The 21,508-nt window shown below is 44.2% G+C and overlaps 1 protein-coding gene across 1 annotated transcript in view; it reads right to left on the reverse strand.

The window, feature by feature from the left end:
* The window catches only part of MDN1 (midasin AAA ATPase 1), a gene marked incomplete in the record, with an annotated part of 346,772 nt that overhangs the window by 252,756 nt on the left and 72,508 nt on the right, over positions 1-21,508 (reverse strand). Inside the window, 4 exon segments of the mRNA XM_056566109.1 lie at positions 17,540-17,643; positions 17,760-17,968; positions 19,188-19,248; positions 19,889-20,037. Of these exon segments, the coding sequence (XP_056422084.1) occupies positions 17,540-17,643; positions 17,760-17,968; positions 19,188-19,248; positions 19,889-20,037 (523 nt within the window).

Here is a 21,508-nt window from a genome sequence, read left to right on the forward strand (position 1 = left end):
CAATATATTTATTGGAAAAAGGGCCCTTGGAGAAGAAGGGGGGAGCAGAGCCACCAGAGCAGAGACAGACGGACCCTGCGAGGGAGAACAATCTGACGATTGAGGGACAGAGGAGACCTGTCCCACCGAGAGAGAATCACCAGTTGAAGAGGGCGGTAATGAAACTGGGCAAAGGGTACGGCCTCCATAGTTGCCACCATCCGACCCAGGACTTCCATACAAGTGCGCATGGAGACTGAGACCTGGGTCCGAAGGGAGCGGACCCCCGACATAAGCGCCAGACGTTTGTCCGGTGGGAGGCGAATTCGGGCAGAGGCCGTGTGGAAGCGAAGTCCCAAGAAGGTTAGAGACTGGGTAGGAGAGAGGACTAACTTGTCCCGGTTGACCATCAACCCGATACCAAAGAGTGTGGAGAGAGACGTCCACATTCTCCAGAGTCTGGGCTCTGGTTGGAGCCTTGATGAGAAGGTCGTCCAGGTAGGGTATCACCGAGACTCCCCTCAACCGTAACAGGCCCATCACTGGCGCAAGGATCTTGGTAAAGACCCGAGGAACCGTGGCAAGGCCAAAGGGGGGTTAAGAATTGAAAATGCCCCTCCGGAACTGCAAAGCGGAGGTACCGATTATGGCCTGGAAATATTGGAGGTAGGCATCCTTGATGTCCACAGAGGAAGAAACTCCCCTTGTTCCAGGGACGCCACCACCGAACAGAGAGACTCCATGCTGAAGCGGCGGATAAGATGATGACGGTTGAGACGCTTGAAGTCTAGGATTGGTCGCACAGAACAGTTCTTCGGGAACCACAAAAATATTGGAATAAAAAACAAGAAACCGTTCCCCTGGAGGAATGGGAACGATAACCCCTTGGAAAAGCAGAGACTGGAGAGCCTCTAGAAATGGCTTCCCTAGAAAAGGAGACCGGGGAGACCGGGATCGAAAAAAGCGATCCCTCGGAAGGGAGGCGAATTCGATTCGGTAAGCGTTGGACACCACGTCCCTGACCCAAGAGTCTTGAATGTGTGAGGTCCAGATGTCTCGAAAAAGTAAGAGACGACCTCCCACCCGAGAAAAAATAAATAAAACACGCGGGTGGGGCTTCACTTCATGTAGAAGTGGGTTTGCGGTTGCCTGATTTGGGCGCAAACCAGCCGGACCGGTTGGTGTCCGACTTCCAAGACGGGCGCGTCCGGAACGGGGGAGCCTTCTTGTCCCGCGAAGGCACCTGCCGAACCCTTTGCTGGAGCCAAAGGTCCGAAAGGACCGAAAGGAAGAGGACTTCCTTTGGGAAGTAGGGCGAACCTTATTTTGAGGCAACAAGGAACTTTTACCTCCTGTCGCCTCAGAGATAACCTCCTAAAGGTGCTTGCCAAAAAGACGGCCACCCGTAAAGGGAAGCTCAGTGAGAGACCTTTTGGAAGCGGCATTCGCATTCCAAGCTTTAAGCCACATAGAGCGGCGGAGAGCCGCTAGGTGACCCACAGCAAAGGCAGAGCATGGAAGCCGCGCACAGGAAGTCCCCAGCTTTAGAACATTGGAGAGCCAGAGCAGACAGATCCTCTGGGGGGATCCCGCTAAGATACCCTGGTGGAGCTTTAGGCACCACTCCGACAGAGCCTTGGACACCCATGTCGAGGGGGAAGATGGGAAGAAGAGAAGAGCCAGCTGCTTCAGAGGCAAACTTCACTAAGGATTCTACCTTTTTGTCCGTGGAATCCTTGAAGGCAGCGGCATCTGCCAATGGCAGTGTAGTCGCCTTAGAGATACGGGAGATTGGTGGATCCACTGAGGGAGGGGGAACCACCTTAGTGACAAGGTCCTTGTCAAATGGATAACGTTCTTGAATCGTCTTGACTCCCGGGAACCTCTTGTCTGTTTCCATGCAGATTCCAGAATGGCGTCAAAGTCAGTGTGAGACGCACGAGGGGACACCCACGTCTATCTGAAGACTCAATAGAAGAGTCAGACGAGGCACCCCTAGTACGCTTGTGAGCGTGAAGCATGTGGAGATGAGGAGCGGGCCCACTCAGAGGCCCTGCGCAGGGTAGACCCCTTCAAGGCGGACACCACCTCCCGGGAGGCCTCAGCCACCGAACAGGAGACTTGGGTCAAGTGAGCCATATACAGGGTCAGGAAAGAAACCCAGGCACGTGGAGCAGCTGAATCCATCGGAACCGAAAGGGGATCAGGGGGTACCAGGGGGAGCAGGCAGGGCAAGTGGGATCAGTAGAGCCAGGCATCTTGGTATTATAGTGCTTACAGACAAAATAAGTCACTGACGTCAGGAACTTTCTCACCCTAATCTGTGTCCCCTGGCAGCTGCGGTGAGGAGAACTTGGCTCCGTGCAGCTAGTGACAGAAACAGGCCAGCCAATAGCAGAGAGGGGCGTGCCTGAAGCAGAGGCACTAGCTAATTGGCCCCTCCTAACTGAAAATCGCGCCCACGGCTCTGATTGGAGGCTACTTCCCACCTCTGAAGAGCTCCGACAGCCCTGTGGGCGGAGCTACAGACTGGCCAAGAAGAAGCTGTAATGGCGCCCGCTCCTTGTCCCGAGCGCACATGTCAGCCGCATATGTGGTCGGGGGAATAGAGCGGGCGGCCTATACGCCGGCAGAGACGGCAGAGAAAGCGAAAGTAAGCCGGCGCTCAGAGCGCCCGGCCCGTACAAGCGCCGCGGCTGTCAGCCGCATATAAGGCGCTGCGGTCAAAGAAACCACACACACACAGTGAAGTAAAACACAGATTACATGCCCCCTAAAATGCCACTGCTCCCCCAGAATAAAAGTCCAGCCCCTGTATAAGCCAGCCCTATAACCTGAAAACTTAGGCCAAAAACAGAGGGTCTCCAGAGGTTGCAAGTCCTTGCAGCTAAGGAGAAAAGGAGGAGAGTCAGAAGAACTTACCTAATGGAGTCTTCAGTCATCTTTTGTCACCTGCATCACGCCTGGCTGCTATGCGCGAGCGAGGCTAGGCGAGCAGGTAAATAGGGGGACCCGGACCCATGAGGTACCAACCCAGGCGCTGACCGTTGGCGAGAGGGGGTGAACAGCGCATATACGCAATGTCTGTGCCCCCTTACTCGCAATGGGGAAACAGGGAACCGGACTCAGAGTCCCCACCTGAAAACAGGAAAGAAAAAGGAAGAAAAAAACTAACACGTCCCTATACTAGGAAAACAAAAAAAATCAGAAGACCTGGTCTGGAGAATTCCAGACCATGTTCACCTCCTTCAGACACTAAGCTTAAACTGATTACCTCAGGGCCTGAAGGCGGGTATATCCTGCTGGGAGGAGCCAACTTTTTTTATTACCATAGTTTCACACCTCATAGAGACAGCGGCATACACCCCACGGTCTGTGTCCCCCAATGGAGCCGATAGAGAAAATATACGTTATATAAGCCTCTTCTGACTTAATTTTAACATAGAACGTGTCGGCAATTAAGAACCATTTGGTCCATCTAGTCTGCCCAAAAATCGGAATCCTATCTATAGTCCCTGGCCCTATCTTATATGAAGGATAGCATTCTGCATATCCCTATCTAATATGAAGGACAGCCTTATGCTTATCCCATGCATGTTTAAACTCCTTCACTGTATTTGCAGCGACCACTTCTGCAGGAAGGCTATTCTATGCATCCACTACTCTCTCAGTAAAGTAATACTTCCTGATATTACTTCTAATCCTTTGTCCCTCTAATATAAAACAATGTCCTCTTGTGCTAGTTTTTCTTCTTTTCATCTGTTAAGGACCAAGGGCATACATGTACGTCCTGGGTCCTTTCCCTTTCTATAACATGGGGCCACGGCATAGCCCCACGTCATAGCAGGTCGGGCTCGGCTTCTAACAACGGTGCCATGATCGCAGTGCCGCACGCTATTAACCCTCAAAGTTGATCGCAGCATCTAAAGTGAAACTAAACTACCCCCGGCTAGCTCAGGGGACTGCATCCCGAAAAGCTGTAGGACATGAGGAAGTTCCCCTTAGCTGCCTCCTGGGGTCCAATCGCCAAATTACTTCTCAGTGCCTGAGATCAACGCCCTCCTTCTATAAGCTTGCATTGAGGGAGCGGAGCGTGACGTCACACGGAGGCGGAGCAATCAGGCATCTTATTCCCTATCCTTTAGATAAGGGATAAGATGTCTTAGCGCCAGAGTACCCCTTTAAGATCATTTAACCCTTTCCCTAATAAAAGTTTGAATCACCCCCCTTTTTACCCCATTTAAAAATAAAAACTGTGTAAATAAAAATAAACAAATGTGGTATTGCAATGTGCGGAAATTTCTGAATTATAAAAATATATCGTTAAATAAACCACACGGTCAATAGCGTACGCGCAAAAAAATTTAAAAAAGTCCAAAACAGTGTATTTTTGGTCACATTATATATCATGAAAAATGAATAAAAAGCGATCAAAAAGTCTGATCAATACAAAAATGGTACCGCTAAAAAACTTCAGCTCACGGTGCAAAAAATGAGCCCTCATTCTCCCCTGTACGCGAAAATAAAAAAAATTAAAATAAAAATAACTGTATAGGGGTCAGAATATGACAATTTTTAACTTATACATTTGTCTGCATGTAGTTATGATTTTTTTTCAGGAGTACGACAATCAAACCTATATAAGTAGGGTATCATTTTAATCGTATGGACCTACAGAAGAGAAGATGTCATTTTTACCGAAAAATTTACTGCGTACAAACGAAAGCCCCCAAAATTTACAAAATGATGTTTTTTCTTCAATTTTGTCGTACAATTTTTTTCCCGTTTAGTCATAGATTTTTGGGTAAAATGACTGATGTCATTACAAAGTAGAACTGGTGGTGCAAAAATAAGCCACCATATGGATTTTTTGGTGAAAAATTTAAAGAGTAATGATTTTTTAAAGGTAAGGAGGAAAAGATGAAAGTTCAAAAACTGAAAAACTCCTGGTCTAAGGGGTTAAATTAGCTCTCCTCCTTTACTGTGTTGATTCCCTTTATGTATTTAAAAGTTTCTATCATATCCCCTCTGTCTAGTCTTTCTCCCAAGCTATACTTGTTAACCCCTTAAGGACCCATTTGTGCCTTAAGGACTTTTATACCTTTTATATTTTCATAGAATAGAAGTGGGAGGTCATGAGCATTTACAGCTGTTGAATAACTACAACCCCCAGCATGTACAGACTACCAAAGCGCATGCTGGGAGTTGTAGTTAGAACTCCAGCTGTTGCATAACTACAACTCCCAACATGCCCTTTGGCTTTGCATGCCGAGAGTTGTTGCTAAGCAACAGTAGGAGATGAACAGGCCTAACCCCCTGCTGTATCCTGCTGCCGGGACCGCAGGTGCTGCTGCCACCGATCCTGCTGCTCCCGTCGACGCCACCGCACCAGAGGGGACCCCCACCGGCACAGATCTCCTCTCTGATCGCCGTCACGATCATCGCCCAGCAGGGTCGCGATTGGTCGGTCGTTCTGGCAGATCAATCACGTGGCACCTGTGCCACTTCACTCCTGCTTGGTAAGGGTGAATGGGGCAGCCCCATTTACCTTTTTTTCCCGGTCACCAGAGACCCGATTGACCCAGAATAGCCGCAAATGGCCGTTCTGAATTGACCGGTGATTGCCAACATTTGGGGGGGGGGGGGGGGCTTCACGGGGTGCCTGCTGATAGATATCAGCAGTCACCCTGGTCCGGTCCCCACCCGGCAAGCGGCAGGGACCGGAATTCCCTCAGTCATTAAGGACTTTGACACGGGGGCGTATGGATACGCCCGGCGTCCTTAAGTGGTTAAAGGAAAGCAGTCACTGTTCAACACTAAACCCAATACACTGGGTTATAGTGTGGGTGAACAGGAGACCGATGAGGGGTCGCCAACTCCTATACCTCATTGTCGATGGTCAAGTGAGCGCTCAGTCGGCGAAGCCCTCATGTGACCAGCAACAATGAATATTGAGGCCAGTGACCTGAGTCAGTGACCCCTGATCGTCTCCTGTTCACCCACATTATATACCTGTGTATTGGGTTTAGTGTGGGTAACAGGATGATAGTTTTCCAATACTACACACTATACTCCAAGTGAGGTCTCAACAGTGCTCTGTAAAGCGGAATGAGCACTTCCCTCTTGATTTGTGGCTTCCTCCTCACCTTTCAAGACTCTTTTTTTCCCCCACTAACAAAGTTGTGTTCGCGTTTATTTTTGTGGGGCAAACTGTACTTTTCATTGGCGCAAACTTTTTTTTATATATATAATTCTCAGAGAGGTCACAAAGCAGGTTTATAAACTTTTCCCATGCAAAGAATAGGGTCTGGAGAAGTTTATCGTATCTATGTCCACGGGGATCGCTGTAAAGCAGATCACAAAATGCTGTCTAACAGCTCATGAAAGATGTCTGCCCCCATAATAATGTACTAAAAATATGAATAAAAGTAATTACAATAAAAAAACAAATTGATTACAAAAAATTTTAGAATCTAGATCTCCTCTGTAAAAAAAAAAAAATCTAGGAGACACATTTACATTAAGGACATCGCATATTTTTTCCCCCAATGTGTGATCTGAGACAACTAGGGGTCTCCATACCATCCAGAACAAAATTTTGCCTGGCTGCATCATCACCTTTGTCCCAGCTGAAGCACAGGCTGGGAAAAAGGTACAGTAAGTGAGGGCAAAACTATCACTCCTCAGTGTTCACTCCTGTCTATCAGACTTCTGTATACGCCTCCTCTCTGTTTTCAGACTGAGTAGCCTGCAGTGATTGGACACCAGACTCTGGGAGGAAGAGAATGCATGGTGAGTGACAGTAGGCCCAGTGCTTGCCTCAGACACACCCATCCTGGGCAGCGGCTGTCAGAATGAGTGATCAGAAGTACAGGGATATTTGTGGGATTTGTGAGACAAAGATACTAGGCACATAATGAGACATTTAAAGAATCTGACCTAGTGAGTAACATAAAAGCACCTATATGAGCAAGTAGTCGGTGCTCCGGGCTGTAATCACTCCTACTCCAATGTATTTCACAGCACGGCTCCTGAACTGCCAGCGTGGCATTTTACCTAATGGGAATAGTTTTTAAAAGAAGTCCCAGTATGGACCCTACATTTCTGCATTACATACTAAATGAGCTCATTTAAAAAGGTCACAGAAGCAATACTACCATCATGAAAAGTGATGCAGTTTGATCTCTAATTCTTCCCCTGGTCTTTTCTGGACCATTGTAACATAAAACCAGACTCAACATACAATACTACAGACAGTCCAGATCTGTGAAACGTGTCAATGGCTGATAGAACTGACCAATTAGAATGGGCAATCACTGGTAAAACTCCTGTATTACTTAAGTGTACGCACTGAATTCCTGTCTTGTAGTGCCCCCCTACAGTACAGGGAGGTACTACATGTTCTGTACTACTCTTAAAGGGTTACTCCGGTGGAAATGTTTTTTTTTTTTTTTTTTTTTTTCTTTTTTTCAACTGGTGCCAAAAAGTTAACCTCTTTAAGGACTTAGCCCTTTTTCACCTTAAAGGGGAATTCCAGGAATTTATTTTTGTTTGACTATGCTACAGGGGCTAAAAAGTTAGTGTAGTTCATAATAGTGTCTTAACCTGTGTGTGACGGTTTTTTCACAATTCTTATGTGATTTTCACCCCAATATTTATTTTTAACAGCATACAAAATGACTGCTGTCTCAGATTTTTCCCAGCTTGCAATGCAGTCGAGACCTGACTCACTAGTCAGCTGATGACAAGGAGCCTGTCTGCTTCAATGGGTGGAGAGAGCAATCTGCAAGTAATGCAACAGCTGGAGGCACCCTGATTGAAAACCATACGTCTGCAGCTCATTTATGTTTCAATGGGTGGGGTGGCTGATGTGCAGGAAGGAGGAAAATGGAATCATGGGATTTATAGGCAAACAAGAAAACTGAAAACAGGAAATACAAGTTCCCAAAAAGCTAGCCACAGTGTTATGGTAATCTCACAGCATAGCCATTTAGCCCAAGACGAGCGCAGATCCTTCCTAAGCATGTCCATTACTGTCTGCCAGGTACGTACTAAAATCACCGTATGCTGGATAACCCCTTTAACCCCTTAAGGACGCAGCCCTTTTTGCAATTCTGACGACCGTCAATTTACAAATTAATAACTCTAAAACGCTTTTACCAAATATTCTGATTCTGAGGTTGTTTTTTCGTGACATTCTACTTTATTTTGGTGGTAAATTTTCGTTACTTGCATCCTTTTTTGGTGAAAAATCCCAAAATGTAATGAAAAATTTGCATTTTTCTAACTTTGAAGCTCTCTGCTTGTAAGGAAAATGGATATTCCAAATAAATTTTATTTTTATTCACAAATACAATATGTCCACTTTATGTTGGCATTATAAAATGGACATCTTTTTACTTTTTGGCAAAAATTTGAGGGCTTCAAAGCAGAGCAGCAATTTTCAAAAAGGTAATGAAAATTGCAAAATCTGAAGGGACAGATGTTACAGAACTACAACTCCTAGCATGCCTGGGTAGTCTAGGCATGCTGAGAGTTGTAGTTTGGCAACATCTGGAGGGCCATCTGTGACCCTCCAGATGTTGCAAAACTACAACTCCCAGCATGCCCAGACAGTCTTTGGCTGTCTGGGCATGCTAGGAGTTGCAGTTTGGCACCCACTAGGAAGGGCAGCAGTAAATATCGCTTACTGCCCCCTTCCTACCCAAAACCACCACCCACCCCCACCGTTGTTTCCCTACCTGCGCCGTGATCTCCGCTGATGTCTCTGATGATCGCCGGGCCCCATCGCATATGCTCCTCAGTTAAAGGCCTTCATCTTCTCCTCCCGTTCTGCCCAACATCCAGGGGTGGGCAGAACGGCGGTTGCCATGGTCAGAATTCAGTCCACTGTCCTGCGCTGCCGTCGGTCAGAAATCAGTTCTGACCAATGGCAGGGGATAGGAGGAGATCGCAGCACTGCAACCTCGCTCCTATCCCTCAGGATGATCGGGGCTGTCACTGACCGCTCCGATCATCCCTATTTTCCGGGTGATCGGGTCACCAGAGACCCGATCAGCCCGGAATAGCAGAAAATCGCAGGTCTGAATTGACATGCGATTTTCTGTGATCGCCGACATTGGGGGCTCCCCTCGGCGATGTGCCGGGATGCCTGCTGAATGATTCTAGCAGGCATCCCGGTCCGGTCACCAACCGGCTAGCGGCGGGGACCGGAATACCCATGGGCATATACATACGCCCTACGTCCTTCACCCCTTAAGGACTCAGGTTTTTCAGTTTTTGCACTTTCGTTTTTTCCTCCTTACCTTTTAAAAATAATAACCCTTTCAATTTTCCACCTAAAAATCCATATTATGGCTTATTTTTTGCGTCGCCAATTCTACTTTGCAGGGACATTAGTCATTTTACCCAAAAATGCATGGCGAAACGAAAAAAAAATAATCACTGTGCGACAAAATCGAAGAAAAAACGACATTTTGTAACTTTTGGGGGCTTCCGTTTCTACGCAGTGCATATTTCGGTAAAAATTACACCTTATTTTCTGTAGGTCCATACGGTTAAAATGATACCCTACTTATATAGGTTGGATATTGTCGTACTTCTGGAAAAAATAACTACATGCAGGAAAATTTATACGTTTAAAAATGTCATCTTCTGACCCCTATAACTTTTATTTTTCCACGTACAGGGCGGTATGAGAACTCATTTTTTGCGCCGTGATCTGAAGTTTTTATTGGTATGATTTTTGTTTTGATCGGACTTTTTGATCACTTTTTATTCATTTTTTAATGGTATAAAAAGTGACCAAAATTTTTTTTGCGCGTACGCCATTGACCGTGCGGTTTAATTAATGATATATTTTTATAGTTCGGACATTTACGCACGCGGCGATATCACATATGTTTATTTTTTTTTACACTTTTATTTTTTTTATGGGAAAAGGGGGGTGATTCAAACTTACTAGGGAAGGTGTTAAATGACCTTTATCAACACTTTTTTTTTGCAGTGTTATAGGTCCCATAGGGACCTATAACACTGCACACACTGATCTTTTACACAGATCACAGGCATGTATTAACACGCCTGTGATCAGCGTTATCGGCACTTGACTGCTCCTGCCTGGATCTCAGGCACGGAGCAGTCATTCGCCGATCGGACACAGAGGAGGCAGGTAAGGGCCCTCCCGGTGTCCTGTAAGCTGTTCGGGACGCCACGATTTCACCGCGGCGGTCCCGAACAGCCCGACTGAGCAGCCGGGTCACTTTCACTTTCACTTTAGAAGCGGCTGTCAAAGCCGCTTCTAAAGGGTTAATATCGCACATCGCCGCGATCAGCGATGTGTGGTATTAGCCGCGGGTCCCGACCGTTGATGAGCGCCGGGACCAACGCGATATGATGCGGGATCGAGGCGCGATCCCGCTTCATATCGCGGGAGCCGGCGCAGGACGTAAATATACGTCCTTCGTCGTTAAGCGGTTAAAGGGGTACTTCGGTGAAAACCTTTTTTTTTTTTTTTCTTTTAAATCAACTGGTGGCAGAAAGTTAAACATATTTGTAAATTACTTCTATTAAAAATCTTAATCCTTCCTGTACTTATTAGCTGCTGAATACTACAGAGGAAATCCTTTTCTTTTTGGAATGCTCCCTGATGACATCACGACCACAGTTCTCTCTGCTGACGTTGTTATAATAATAATAACGCTTTATTTATTGTTGTCTTTAGTGGGATTTGAACCCAAGTCCCCAGCACTGCAAGGCAGCAGTGCTAACCACTGAGCCACCATGTTGCCCTTAGCATACATCTGCTATGCATGGTTGCTAAAATGGACAGAGATGTCAGCAGAGAGCACTGTGCTCGTGATGTCATCAGTGTTCCAAAAAGAAAGGAATTTCCTCTGTAGCATTCAGCAGCCAATAAGTACTGGAAGGATTAAGATTTTTTTAATAGAAGTAATTTACAAATATGTTTAACTTTCTGCCACCAGTTGATTTAAAAGAAAAAAGGTTTTCACCGGCGTACCCCTTTAAGGACTCGGGATGCAGGGCATATGCATACGCCCCACGTCCTGAAGAGGTTAAGGATTGAACCCGATTTTGCAAGTTTTTAATTCCAAGATTGTTTTTTCGTGACATATTCTACTTAAATAGTGTGGTAAATTTTAGTTGTTACTTTCGCAACGAAATCCCCAAATTTCATGAAAATTTTGCATCTTTCTAACTTTGAAGCTCTCTGCTTGTAAGGAAAATGGATATTCCACATAAATTATATATTGATTCACATATATAATATGTCTACTTTATGTTGGCATCATAAAGTTGACATGTTTTTACTTTTGGAAGACATAAGAGGGCTTCAAAATTCTGCAACAAATTTCTGAATTTTTCAGGGACCAGTTCAGTTTTGAGGTGGATTTGAGGGGCTTTCATGTTAGAAACACCCCATAAATTACCTAATTATAAAAAATGCACCCCTCAAAGTATTCAAAATGACATTCAGAAAGTTTGTTAACCCTTTAGGTGTTTCACAGGAATAGCAGCAAAGTGAAGGAGTAAATTCAAAGTCTTCATTTTTTACACTAGCATGTTCTTGCAGAGCCATTTTTTGAAAATTTTAAGGGGTAAAAGGAGAGAACCCCCTTATAAGGGGTAAAAGGAAAGTAACAAAACACTACCGGCAGCTAAGTCGGGCAGATTGGGACCATCGCAGTAAAATCATGATGTCCCGATCAGCTAGAATGCGAGTGGAGGGTGCCTTACCTGCCTCCTATGCGTCTGATCAGCAATTGATTGCTCAAAGCCTGAAATCCAGGCTTGAGCAATTGACCGCCGATAACACTGATCATCTCCATGTTAATATGTTAATGTATGGGGGTGATCTGTCTATAAGATCAGTATGTGCAGTGCTATAGCCACTAGAGGGGGCTATAACATTGCTAAAAAAATAAAAAAAATAAAAAAAGCTAAAGATCATTTTAACCCCTTCCTTAATAAAAGTAAGAATCCAAAATTGCTTATTTTTGCTCACTTTTTATATGCATGAAAAAAAAAAAAAAAAAGAATAAAAAGCGATCAAAAAAAGTCTTATCAATACAAAAATGATACCGATGGTTCATGTCACTGCGCAAAAAATTAGCCCTCATACCGGCCTGTACACTTAAAAATAAAAAAAGTTATAGGGAAATATGACCATTTTAAACTTATACATTTTCCTGCATGTAGTTATGATTTTTTTCAGAAGTAATACAAAATCAAACCTACATAAGCAGGGTACCATTGTTACCGTATGGACCTACAGAACAAAGATAAGGTGTCATTTTTACCGAAAAATGCACTGCGTAGAAACTGATTCCCCCAAAATTTACAAAATGGCATTTTTTTTCTTCAATTTTGTCACACAATGAATTTTTTCTGTTCCGCCGTAGATTTTTTGGTAAAATGACTAATGTCACTGCAAAAGTAGAATTGGTGTCACAAAAAATAAGCCATAATTTGTGATGTTAGGTGCAAAATTGAAAGCGTTATGATTTTTAGAAGTGATTAGGAAAAAATTAAAATTAGGGGGTTAAACAGATTTGTAAATTACTTCTTTTAAGAAAAATCTTAATCCTTCCAGTACTTATTAGCTGCTGTATACTACAGAGGAAATTCAGTTCCTGACATGGACAGAGGTGTCAGCAGAGAGCACTGTGGACAGACAGAAAAGAAATCCAAAAAGAAAATAAATTTCCTCTGCAGTATACAGCCGCTAACAAGTACTGGAAGGATTATTATTTTTTTTTTTATAATTTACAAATCTGTTTATCTTACTGGCACAAGATGATAAAAAAAAAAAAAAAGTTTTCCACCGGAATACCCCTTTAACCTATACCACAGTTAGCTGCTCCTTTGGAGACCAAGTTAAGGGTGGCTCCATTTTACTTTTTTTTTTTTTTTTTGGGGGACATTGCGTGTACTGTGCAGGACCCTGAAGAAGCTCCAGTCCTCTACTTAGGCAGTGATTTAAAGCTCCCAACAGCTCGCTCTTACTTTATATATAAAGGACTTTATCTACTTATTTTTGTAAAATCCTCACTTTTTGCTCGCTTTTGTTTAGTCTCCATTAAGGGAGCATTTCTCCAATGTTAGGTCTGTTTCACACAGGTGTATTCCAGACATGCATACATTATTCCGGCCTGTCAGTTTGGTTCATAGCCTTGTCTACAGTTAAGTTTATCATAGAGCACTTTCTACTGTAGAATAAAATTTATTAACTGCGTTTTTTTCGTTTGTTTTTTTTTACGCAAAAAAATGAGCAAGAGCACTTTTCTTGCACAAATATTCATCACCTCGGAGGACACCTACCAGAGTGTCAGAAAGCATCTGAGAAAGTGAAATTATTTTGGGACAGTTAGGACTACTACTCCCATCATGGACACACTGTCCATGATGGGAGTTCTAGTCCAGGGGATGGTGGTATATGCGGCTACACTGTGCTCCCCGCCGGCTCCTATATACAGCTCTCCTAATACATAATCCCCACCACCGGAGAAAGGAGCTCTGATTGGTGAATTGCTTTTCACCAATCAGAGCTCCAGTCTCCAGGGATTATGAATGATGTGTATCGTATTCCCCGCCGGGAGCGCAGTGTAGCCGCATGTTCCGCCAGCTTTTACAGTTAAATGCGGATCACAGTGGGTCTCTGGAGATTGACCCGCTGCGACCTGCCCCTCAGCCCCTGGACTATAACTCCCATCACGAACAGAGTCTGATCCATGATGGGAGTAGTTGTAGTACGGCAGCACTGAGGGATGGCACTTGCACATCCCCTGGCTGCGGGACTTTTAGGACTACTACTCCCATCATGGACAGACTCCATGATGGGAGTTATAGTCTAGGGGCTGAGGTGCAGATCGCAGCAGGTCATTCTCCAGAGACCCATTGCCATCCGCATTTATTAAGTTAACAAGCCGGCGGCACATGTGGCTACAATGCGCTCCCCACCGTCTCCAGGTTCCTGTATACGCTCTCATAATTCATAATCCCCACTGCCAGGAGCTCCGATTGGTGAACAGCTATTAACCAATCAGAGCTCCCGTCTCCTGGCGGCAGGGATTATGAATTAAGAGAGCGTATACAGGAGCCTGGAGCCGGCAGGGAGAGCAGTGTAGCCGCATGTGCTTCCGGCTTGTTAACAGTGGGTCTCTGGAGAAGGACCTGCTGCGATCTGCAGTTAAGCACCTAGACTTTAACTCCCATCATGGACGGAGTCTGCCCATGATGGGAGTAGTAGTCCTAAAAGTCCATCAGCCAGGTGATGTTCAAGTGCCATCCTTCAGTGCTGTGGTACTACAACTACTCCCATCATGGGACAGACTGTCCATGATGGGAGTTATAGTCCAGGGGCTGAGGGGCAGATTGCAGCAGGTCTCTGCTGGTGGCTCCACTGCGCTCCCCACCGGCTTCTATATAAAGCTCTCCTAATTCATAATCCCTGTCGGGAGACAGGAGCTCTGATTGGTGAATAGCTATTCACCAATCGGAGCTCCCATCTCTCGGCGGCAGGGATTATGAATTATGACAGCATATACAGGAGCCTGGCGCCGGCGGGGAGCGCAGTGTAGTAATGTGCCGCCAGCTTGTTAACTTAATAAATGCGGATTGCAGCAGGTCTCTGGAGAATGACTTGCTGCGATCTGCACCTCAGCCCCCAGACTATAACGTCCATCATGGAGTATGTCAATGATGGGAGTAGTAGTCCTACAAGTCCCGCAGCCGGGAGATGTGCAAGTTCCATCCCTCAGCGCTGCGGTACTACAACTACTCCCATCTTGGGACAGACACTGTCCCATGACGGACGTAGAAGTCCAAGGGCAGAGGGACGGATTGAAAGGGGTTCTAACTCATGAGACCCCCTGCGACCTTTACTGCTCTGCCCCCTGGTGATTACAGGGGTGGAGCTACACAGTGCAGGCCTGACTCTGTTCACATTATGTGTTTTGCATAATGGGAACAGAGCCTTTCTGGCAGTGTGTTCCCAAACAGGGAGACTCCAGCTGCCCCATGATGGGAGCTGTAGTTTAGCAACAATTGGAGGCTCCCTGTTTAGGAACATGCTGCATTATGTGCGCTCTCCCCAGGGTAGAGAGCAAAAAAAGAAGAAAAAAAAAACTACTAACCCATATTTCTTGTTTTTCTTCTCATTTCAGATACGTGAATGCGGAGTACTACGTCAAATTCGGTGGACTGCAACAATGACCAGCGTTTTTAAAATTTCAATAAAATGGTTAAAGGGGTTCTCCGGTGCTTAAACATCTTATCCCCTATCCAAAGGATAGGGGATAAGATGCCTGATCGAAGGAGTCCCGCCGCTGGGGACCCCCGTGATCTTGCACGCGGCACCCCGTTTGTAATCAGTCCCCGGGGCGTGTTTGCTCTGGGTCTGCTTAGCGGCGACCACAGGGCCGACGGCGTGTGACGTCACGCTTCCACCCCCGTGTGAAGTCACGCTCTGCCCCTCAATGCAAGCCTACGGGAGGGGGCGTGATAGCTGTCACACCCCCTCCCATAGACTTGCATTGAGGGGCGGAGCGTGAGGTCAAACGGGGGCGGAGGCGTGACGTCACACACCGCCGGCCCCGTGATCGACAGTAATCAGACCCGGAGCGAACATGCTCCGGGGACTGATTACAAACGGGGTGCCATGTGCAAGATCACGGGGGTCCCCAGCGGCGGGACTCCTGCAATCAGGCATCTTATCCCCATCCTTTGGATAGGGGATAAGATGTTTAAGCACCGGAGTACCCCTTTAATGAGGGCTGTAGGGAATTTTAAATGAAAAAAAATTTCAATGTGTCGTGTTTTTTATAATTGAATTTTCAGGCTTAGTAGTGGAAGCGTCTTATAGACGGAATCTTTTACTAAGCCGGGGGGTAAGCGTTAGCCCCAAAATCAGCTAGCGCTGACCTCCAATTATTACCCCGGAACCCACTGCCACAGGGGTGCCGGGAAGAGCCGGTACCAACAGGTTCGTAGAGTGCAAAATGCCGCTCTTGGGCCTAGGCGGTAACAGGCTGGCATTATTTAGGCTGGGGGAGGGCCAGTAACAATGGTCCTTGCCCACCCTGGTAACATCTGGCTGTTGCTGCTTGGTTGCTATCTGGCTAAAACGGAATTTAGTGGGTACCCGCTGCGTTTTTTCTTTAATTTTCTTTAATTTTTTTTTTTTTTTTTTGCTTTTTTAAAAATAAATAAAAATGTGTGGCTCCCCCATTTTTTCAGTATCAGCCAGATACCAACCAAGCAGCAACAGCCTGACGTTACCAGGGCGGGCGAGGACCATTGTTACTGACCCTCTCCAGCCTAAATAACGCCAGCCTGTTACCGCCTAGGCTCAGGAGCGCCATTTTTGATGTTCCGGGCCTGTTGGTACTGGCTCTTGAATCCCTGTGGTGGTGGATACCAGGGTAATAATTGGGGGTGAGCGCTAACTGATTTTGGGGCTAACACTAAACCCCGGCTTAGTAATGGACTCTACTAAGCCTGAAAATGTAATTATAAAAAACATAACACATTGAAAAAAATGTTTTATCTAAAAAAAAAACTTAACCACAGCCCTCGTTAACCCTTTAATTGACATTTAAAAAACGCTGTTCATCATCGACAGTCCTCCGTATTCACATATCTAAAATGAGAAAAGATCATGTAAAGCAGACAATATACGTGGACACACCCACTTTTAGGAAACTGACATGAACAGTGTAAACCACAGCACAAAGCTCTTTGAAAATGTGGTCGATACTTTTCGCGCCAAAATGTATTTATTTTTTGTGCAAAATTCTTTGAGAATCTCCCCCTGTGTACTTTATAAAGATTTATGATTTTTCTATTGTGCAGAGTTTTGTTCGGCACACACTGCTGCTCCGGCACTTTTAGCTATGTGAGCAGTGTACCGCGGGAAAATTCTACAAACTGAAGTGTGCGGTAGAGAAGGAGTGCATGGTAGAGCGAGGGGGTCTTTCTATATTCGCACAAAATGTATCAAAGGAGTGCACACCTTTTGTAAATCTTGAGCAAGAGTCTAAATTAGACAAGCAGTGTAAAGGGGTAGATCCGTGTCTACAATAGACACCTAAAGATAAATCTCCCCCTATGTGGATGGTTCTGATAGTCACAACATGGTGGAAGAAGTCTTGAGAAATTTTGTGAATTTTGTGGGCTTGATGAAACTTGGCTTAGAGACATTTAAGAAAATGTTAGGAGTTTGGTACCCTTCCTAAAAACATTATGGGGGAGATTTATCAAAACCTGTGCAGAGGAAAAGTTGACTAGTTGCCCATAGCAACCAATTAGCTTGTCTATTTTATTTCTGAAAAGGCCTCTGAAAAATGAAAGACAGGATCTGATTGGTTGCCATGGGCAACTTTTCCTCTTCACAGGTTTTGATAAATCTTCCTTATGTTCTGAAATGCAACAGCCTTCCCGCTAAGCATTGATTCCCACTGAAATGTGCTGAATTTAGAATGAATTACAGAACTAGTTGGTATAGAACATTTTTATATATTTTTTTAAAATAAAAACATACCTCTACGAATGCAAAAAGTACAGCATTTTCAGTCATCCTCATTTGTTGTTGGGCTTGATTAAGACGCAGAGAAAATGCTTCCCATTTTTCTTTTAACAAAAATTCTAACACGAGGATAAAACAAGCAGGTAAGAAAAATAAATGTTAATAAGGAAAGGGTGTTGAACGGTATCTTGAAAATTTAAAACAAAACCACACAAGCCAGTATGTGCTAACTCACCAGTGTCTCCAGCCTCAAGCTTAGCCATTGCATTTTTTAGAACATGTTGCATTAACTTAAGGAGATCCTGCCACCTATTCTTTTTATAGCAGGTGTTAATGTGGCCCAAAAATGCTGTGTTTTGTTTCCTTGAGAATGTTTGTGTAAAAAGTTCTTCAAAACCTTCACGCAAAGGTAACCATATGAGTTTGTTATCCACAGGCTTGTACCTAAAACAAATTAAAAAAATAAGTTTGCTTTTCTAATGTTACTTTTCAATACCTAGCCATTAAAAAAAGGTGAAAACAGTAATGGGGTTAAAGGGGGCTGTCTAGTGAAAGAAACCACAGTCATAGTGCACAGTAGGGCTGTACGACATGGGGAAAATGTGCGATTGCGATTATGGGCCTAAATATTGTGATTTCAATATGCGATGCAATATAACAACTAAATGGTGAAATCACCCATTTCATGTCCAATCGCCTGCATTTTACATCTTTTTACACCCGCCCCCCCCCACCAGTCACATTCTTTCCTCACCCCCTAGTTTTACAACTACCCCCCATTTCATGCCCCGTCAGGGAAACGGCATCTACAGGGACTGGAAGTAGGTGAGCAGAAGTGTTTTTTTTTTTTCTTCAATAGGCACCCTTTTACTTAGCTCAGTGTTTTTCTACCAGGGTGCCTTCTGCCTTTGCCGGTCCGAGCATTCTGGAATTTGTAGTTTTGCAACAACTGGAGGCACCCTGGTGGGGAAACCCTGACTTTGTATTTCAATTTGTTTTTACCTGCTCTGGCCGTCCCCCTGCCTGCAGCAGCACATGGGAGCCGGCCCGACTATCGCTATATCGGAAAAAGCAAAATTCGTAATTCAATTGCTTAAGCGATATTTCGTGCAGCCCTAGTGCACAGATATCTTCATATTAGCTGAGCTGTCTGGTTTCTAGCTGTGCCTTTCTGTCAGACACTCTGGAAGCACAGCTACCTTTGTATATATCTTGGGAATTGAGCAATGGATTTAGAAAAGGCAACCTATGCTATAATCAGCATCACCTGCACTATTGACCTGTATAAAGAAGGTAAGTGCAGATGATGCTATAATAAAAAATTAGCTGCTTTTACCAGGGGAGGTTACTATAAGGGGTTCATTTAGCCTTCAGCAGCCAAATGTAATATTTTCAAACAAATAAATAGCCTCAAAAGGATTACATAAACTCCATCAATGAAAGTGATGCTTTGAGTCAATAAGACATGAAAAAAAATTTCAAGAGGAAAAAAAAAAAAAAAAAAAAAAAGGGAAGGCCTTTGAATACAGACAAAGAACAAGAAACATGAGTAAGCACCTACGTTACATTATATACTACAATTTCTACCAGTATCGCCAGTAGGAACATCCGTTATAATTTTATGACCCCTTCACAGTCACACCATACTGTGTAATCCACTTACCCGCCTAAAAGATCAGCTGTATCACTCTGCTGGTTCATATTGACGATGCGAAGGCGCTGACCTGTTGATAGGTTAACATTTATTTAACTGCAGCCATCCAGTCAAAAACCTAAAGGCTATAGACACACATGAATGTGGATTCCCACTGAAACATTCCTATTTAAAAAAAGAATGCACCAGGATGCTGCTAATTTTTTGACTATTACAAAGTCTCCATGTCAGCAAGTAATGGCAATTTCTGCTAACTTTAGTCACTGACTTGACATGATTATTAGCAGAGAGAAGTGTGAGAAGGGAGAAAAGATATACAATTTGTTTAATTTCGTGCATGGGGGGCAAATTAATGATCTAACTTACAAGCAGGTATTGCTATGATTTGTTAGTTTAGTTAACCTGGCTTTTTTTTTTTTTTTTTTTTTTTTTTTTAAATCCACAGTAATCAGTTTTTTCTTTTTAATATATTTTGTTCTATTTAAAAACTCACAACCTGTAAATGAAGAAATCAAAAATATGCCTACTGTTATAAAGAGGTTATGAAAGAAAATTTTATATTCAAATATACTCTTTTTTGTCATTTTAAAAATAAAATATTGGCTTATTTATATATCAGTTGCTTTTTGTCTCCCACAAGGTTTAGGAAGAAAGACCAAGCAACAGCAGTCAGCTAGTAAGAAAGATAGAATGCAAATGCAATACAATACCTGCAATGTAAGCAAGATATTGAACAGTGGATGTTTTGCCTGTGCCAGTTTCACCAACAAGCAAAAGTGGCTCTCCTTTATTAACACACACTGCAATCTGTTCAAGTAAAATTGAAGATGGTCGTGTAGCAGCAAAGGTTAACTTTTCCCTGGAAAGAAGAAAAAATAAATAAATAAAGTGCATATTAGGAAAGTGAATGAAGGAAAAGTATTAAGTATGCACTGTAAATGAAAGATTTACATCTTAAAGGAAATGGATATAGAAAACAAAAGCAGTTCTTTTAAAGTTGAAGATTTAAAATTATCTGTATATATATTATATATATATATATATATATATATATATATATATATATATATATATATATAATGTATTTGGCCATCAAACCTATGAGTTTGTGGGCCTTACAATTCCAATACCTAAGCTGGCCTTGCCTCAATATTAATATTTAACAGCGGAGGTCCTTCATTCTCAGAGCCCCCAGACAATCAGCTGATTAAAGTGGCCACAGAGCTCCAATGGACACAGCAGCCTCTTCATTGCTTAAAAACCTTGCTTTTGGTTATTAACTAGCACACATCATACTTTTTCATAGCTATTGCAGTTATGTCCCATTCACTTTTAAAATTTGGATAACCTCTTTATCACCATTGAGAAACGTAAAAAAAATATGGTCAATATTATTCCTCCACCATATGTTACAATAGACACTCATCATTTTGGTCTGTGACAATCTGTGGACATCTGCCATAAACAAATTTGTCCATTATAAAGCCAGATAAAACACTTGTCATTATCCAGAAGAAAATATTTCCACAGGTCCAGAGACTCCAGTGGTGACATATTTACATAATTTCAGCCAACGTTTGAGAATGTGTTGTGATTTTAGACAATTGTGACCTTCCCTAGCAGTTCCTGGTCTCTCAGAGGGAGAAGGAGGAATGTAAAGAGGCCAGAGGGCGGGAACAGACCCATCTGGAACACCAGAGCAACCGCCAACAGAATTGGAGGATCCCAGATCCAGGAAGAAATGGAGGGATCCTTTAGTCCCATGCCAGGAGAGGCAGAGCAACCTCAAGCCGGCACGAAACGCCCTGGCTGACGTGCACCAAGGCCAGGGCAAAAAGCAATGAAGAGAGACTGCCCCCCACCAAGGAACAGTGGAGAGAAGCAGTACAGGAACCCCGCCAAGGCCAGAGACAACAACTCTTGGTATGGTGGAAGCATCAGAAAACCACCACCCTGGAGATCGAGGTATGTAATGGCCAATTGGATGGGAGCACAATGCAAGAAGTCATAAAAAAAGGCAGAATCTCAAAGAAGAGGGCTCGAACGGGTCGGGGGCCACCAGGGAAGGAGCAACAGACTGCAGGTGAGAACAGAGGCAGGGGAAAAGCAACACCACCACTGTGTTTACCGAGCTGAACACTTGAAGGCCCAAGATACAAAGGGAAAGACAAGGCCATGCAAGAAGAGAATCCCAACAGATCCAATGTCTCTGGGAGGAACATCCTCAGAGGGGAAAGCTGAGAAGTCAGTCCAGTCATGCCAAAGCAATAATGAAAATTAACAGTAGAGACGTACCAGGCGCAGGAGTTCGCCCACCAAGACTGTAGTCC

Source organism: Hyla sarda, chromosome 3 (genome assembly GCF_029499605.1).
Source record: "Hyla sarda isolate aHylSar1 chromosome 3, aHylSar1.hap1, whole genome shotgun sequence".
NCBI lineage: Eukaryota > Metazoa > Chordata > Amphibia > Anura > Hylidae > Hyla > Hyla sarda.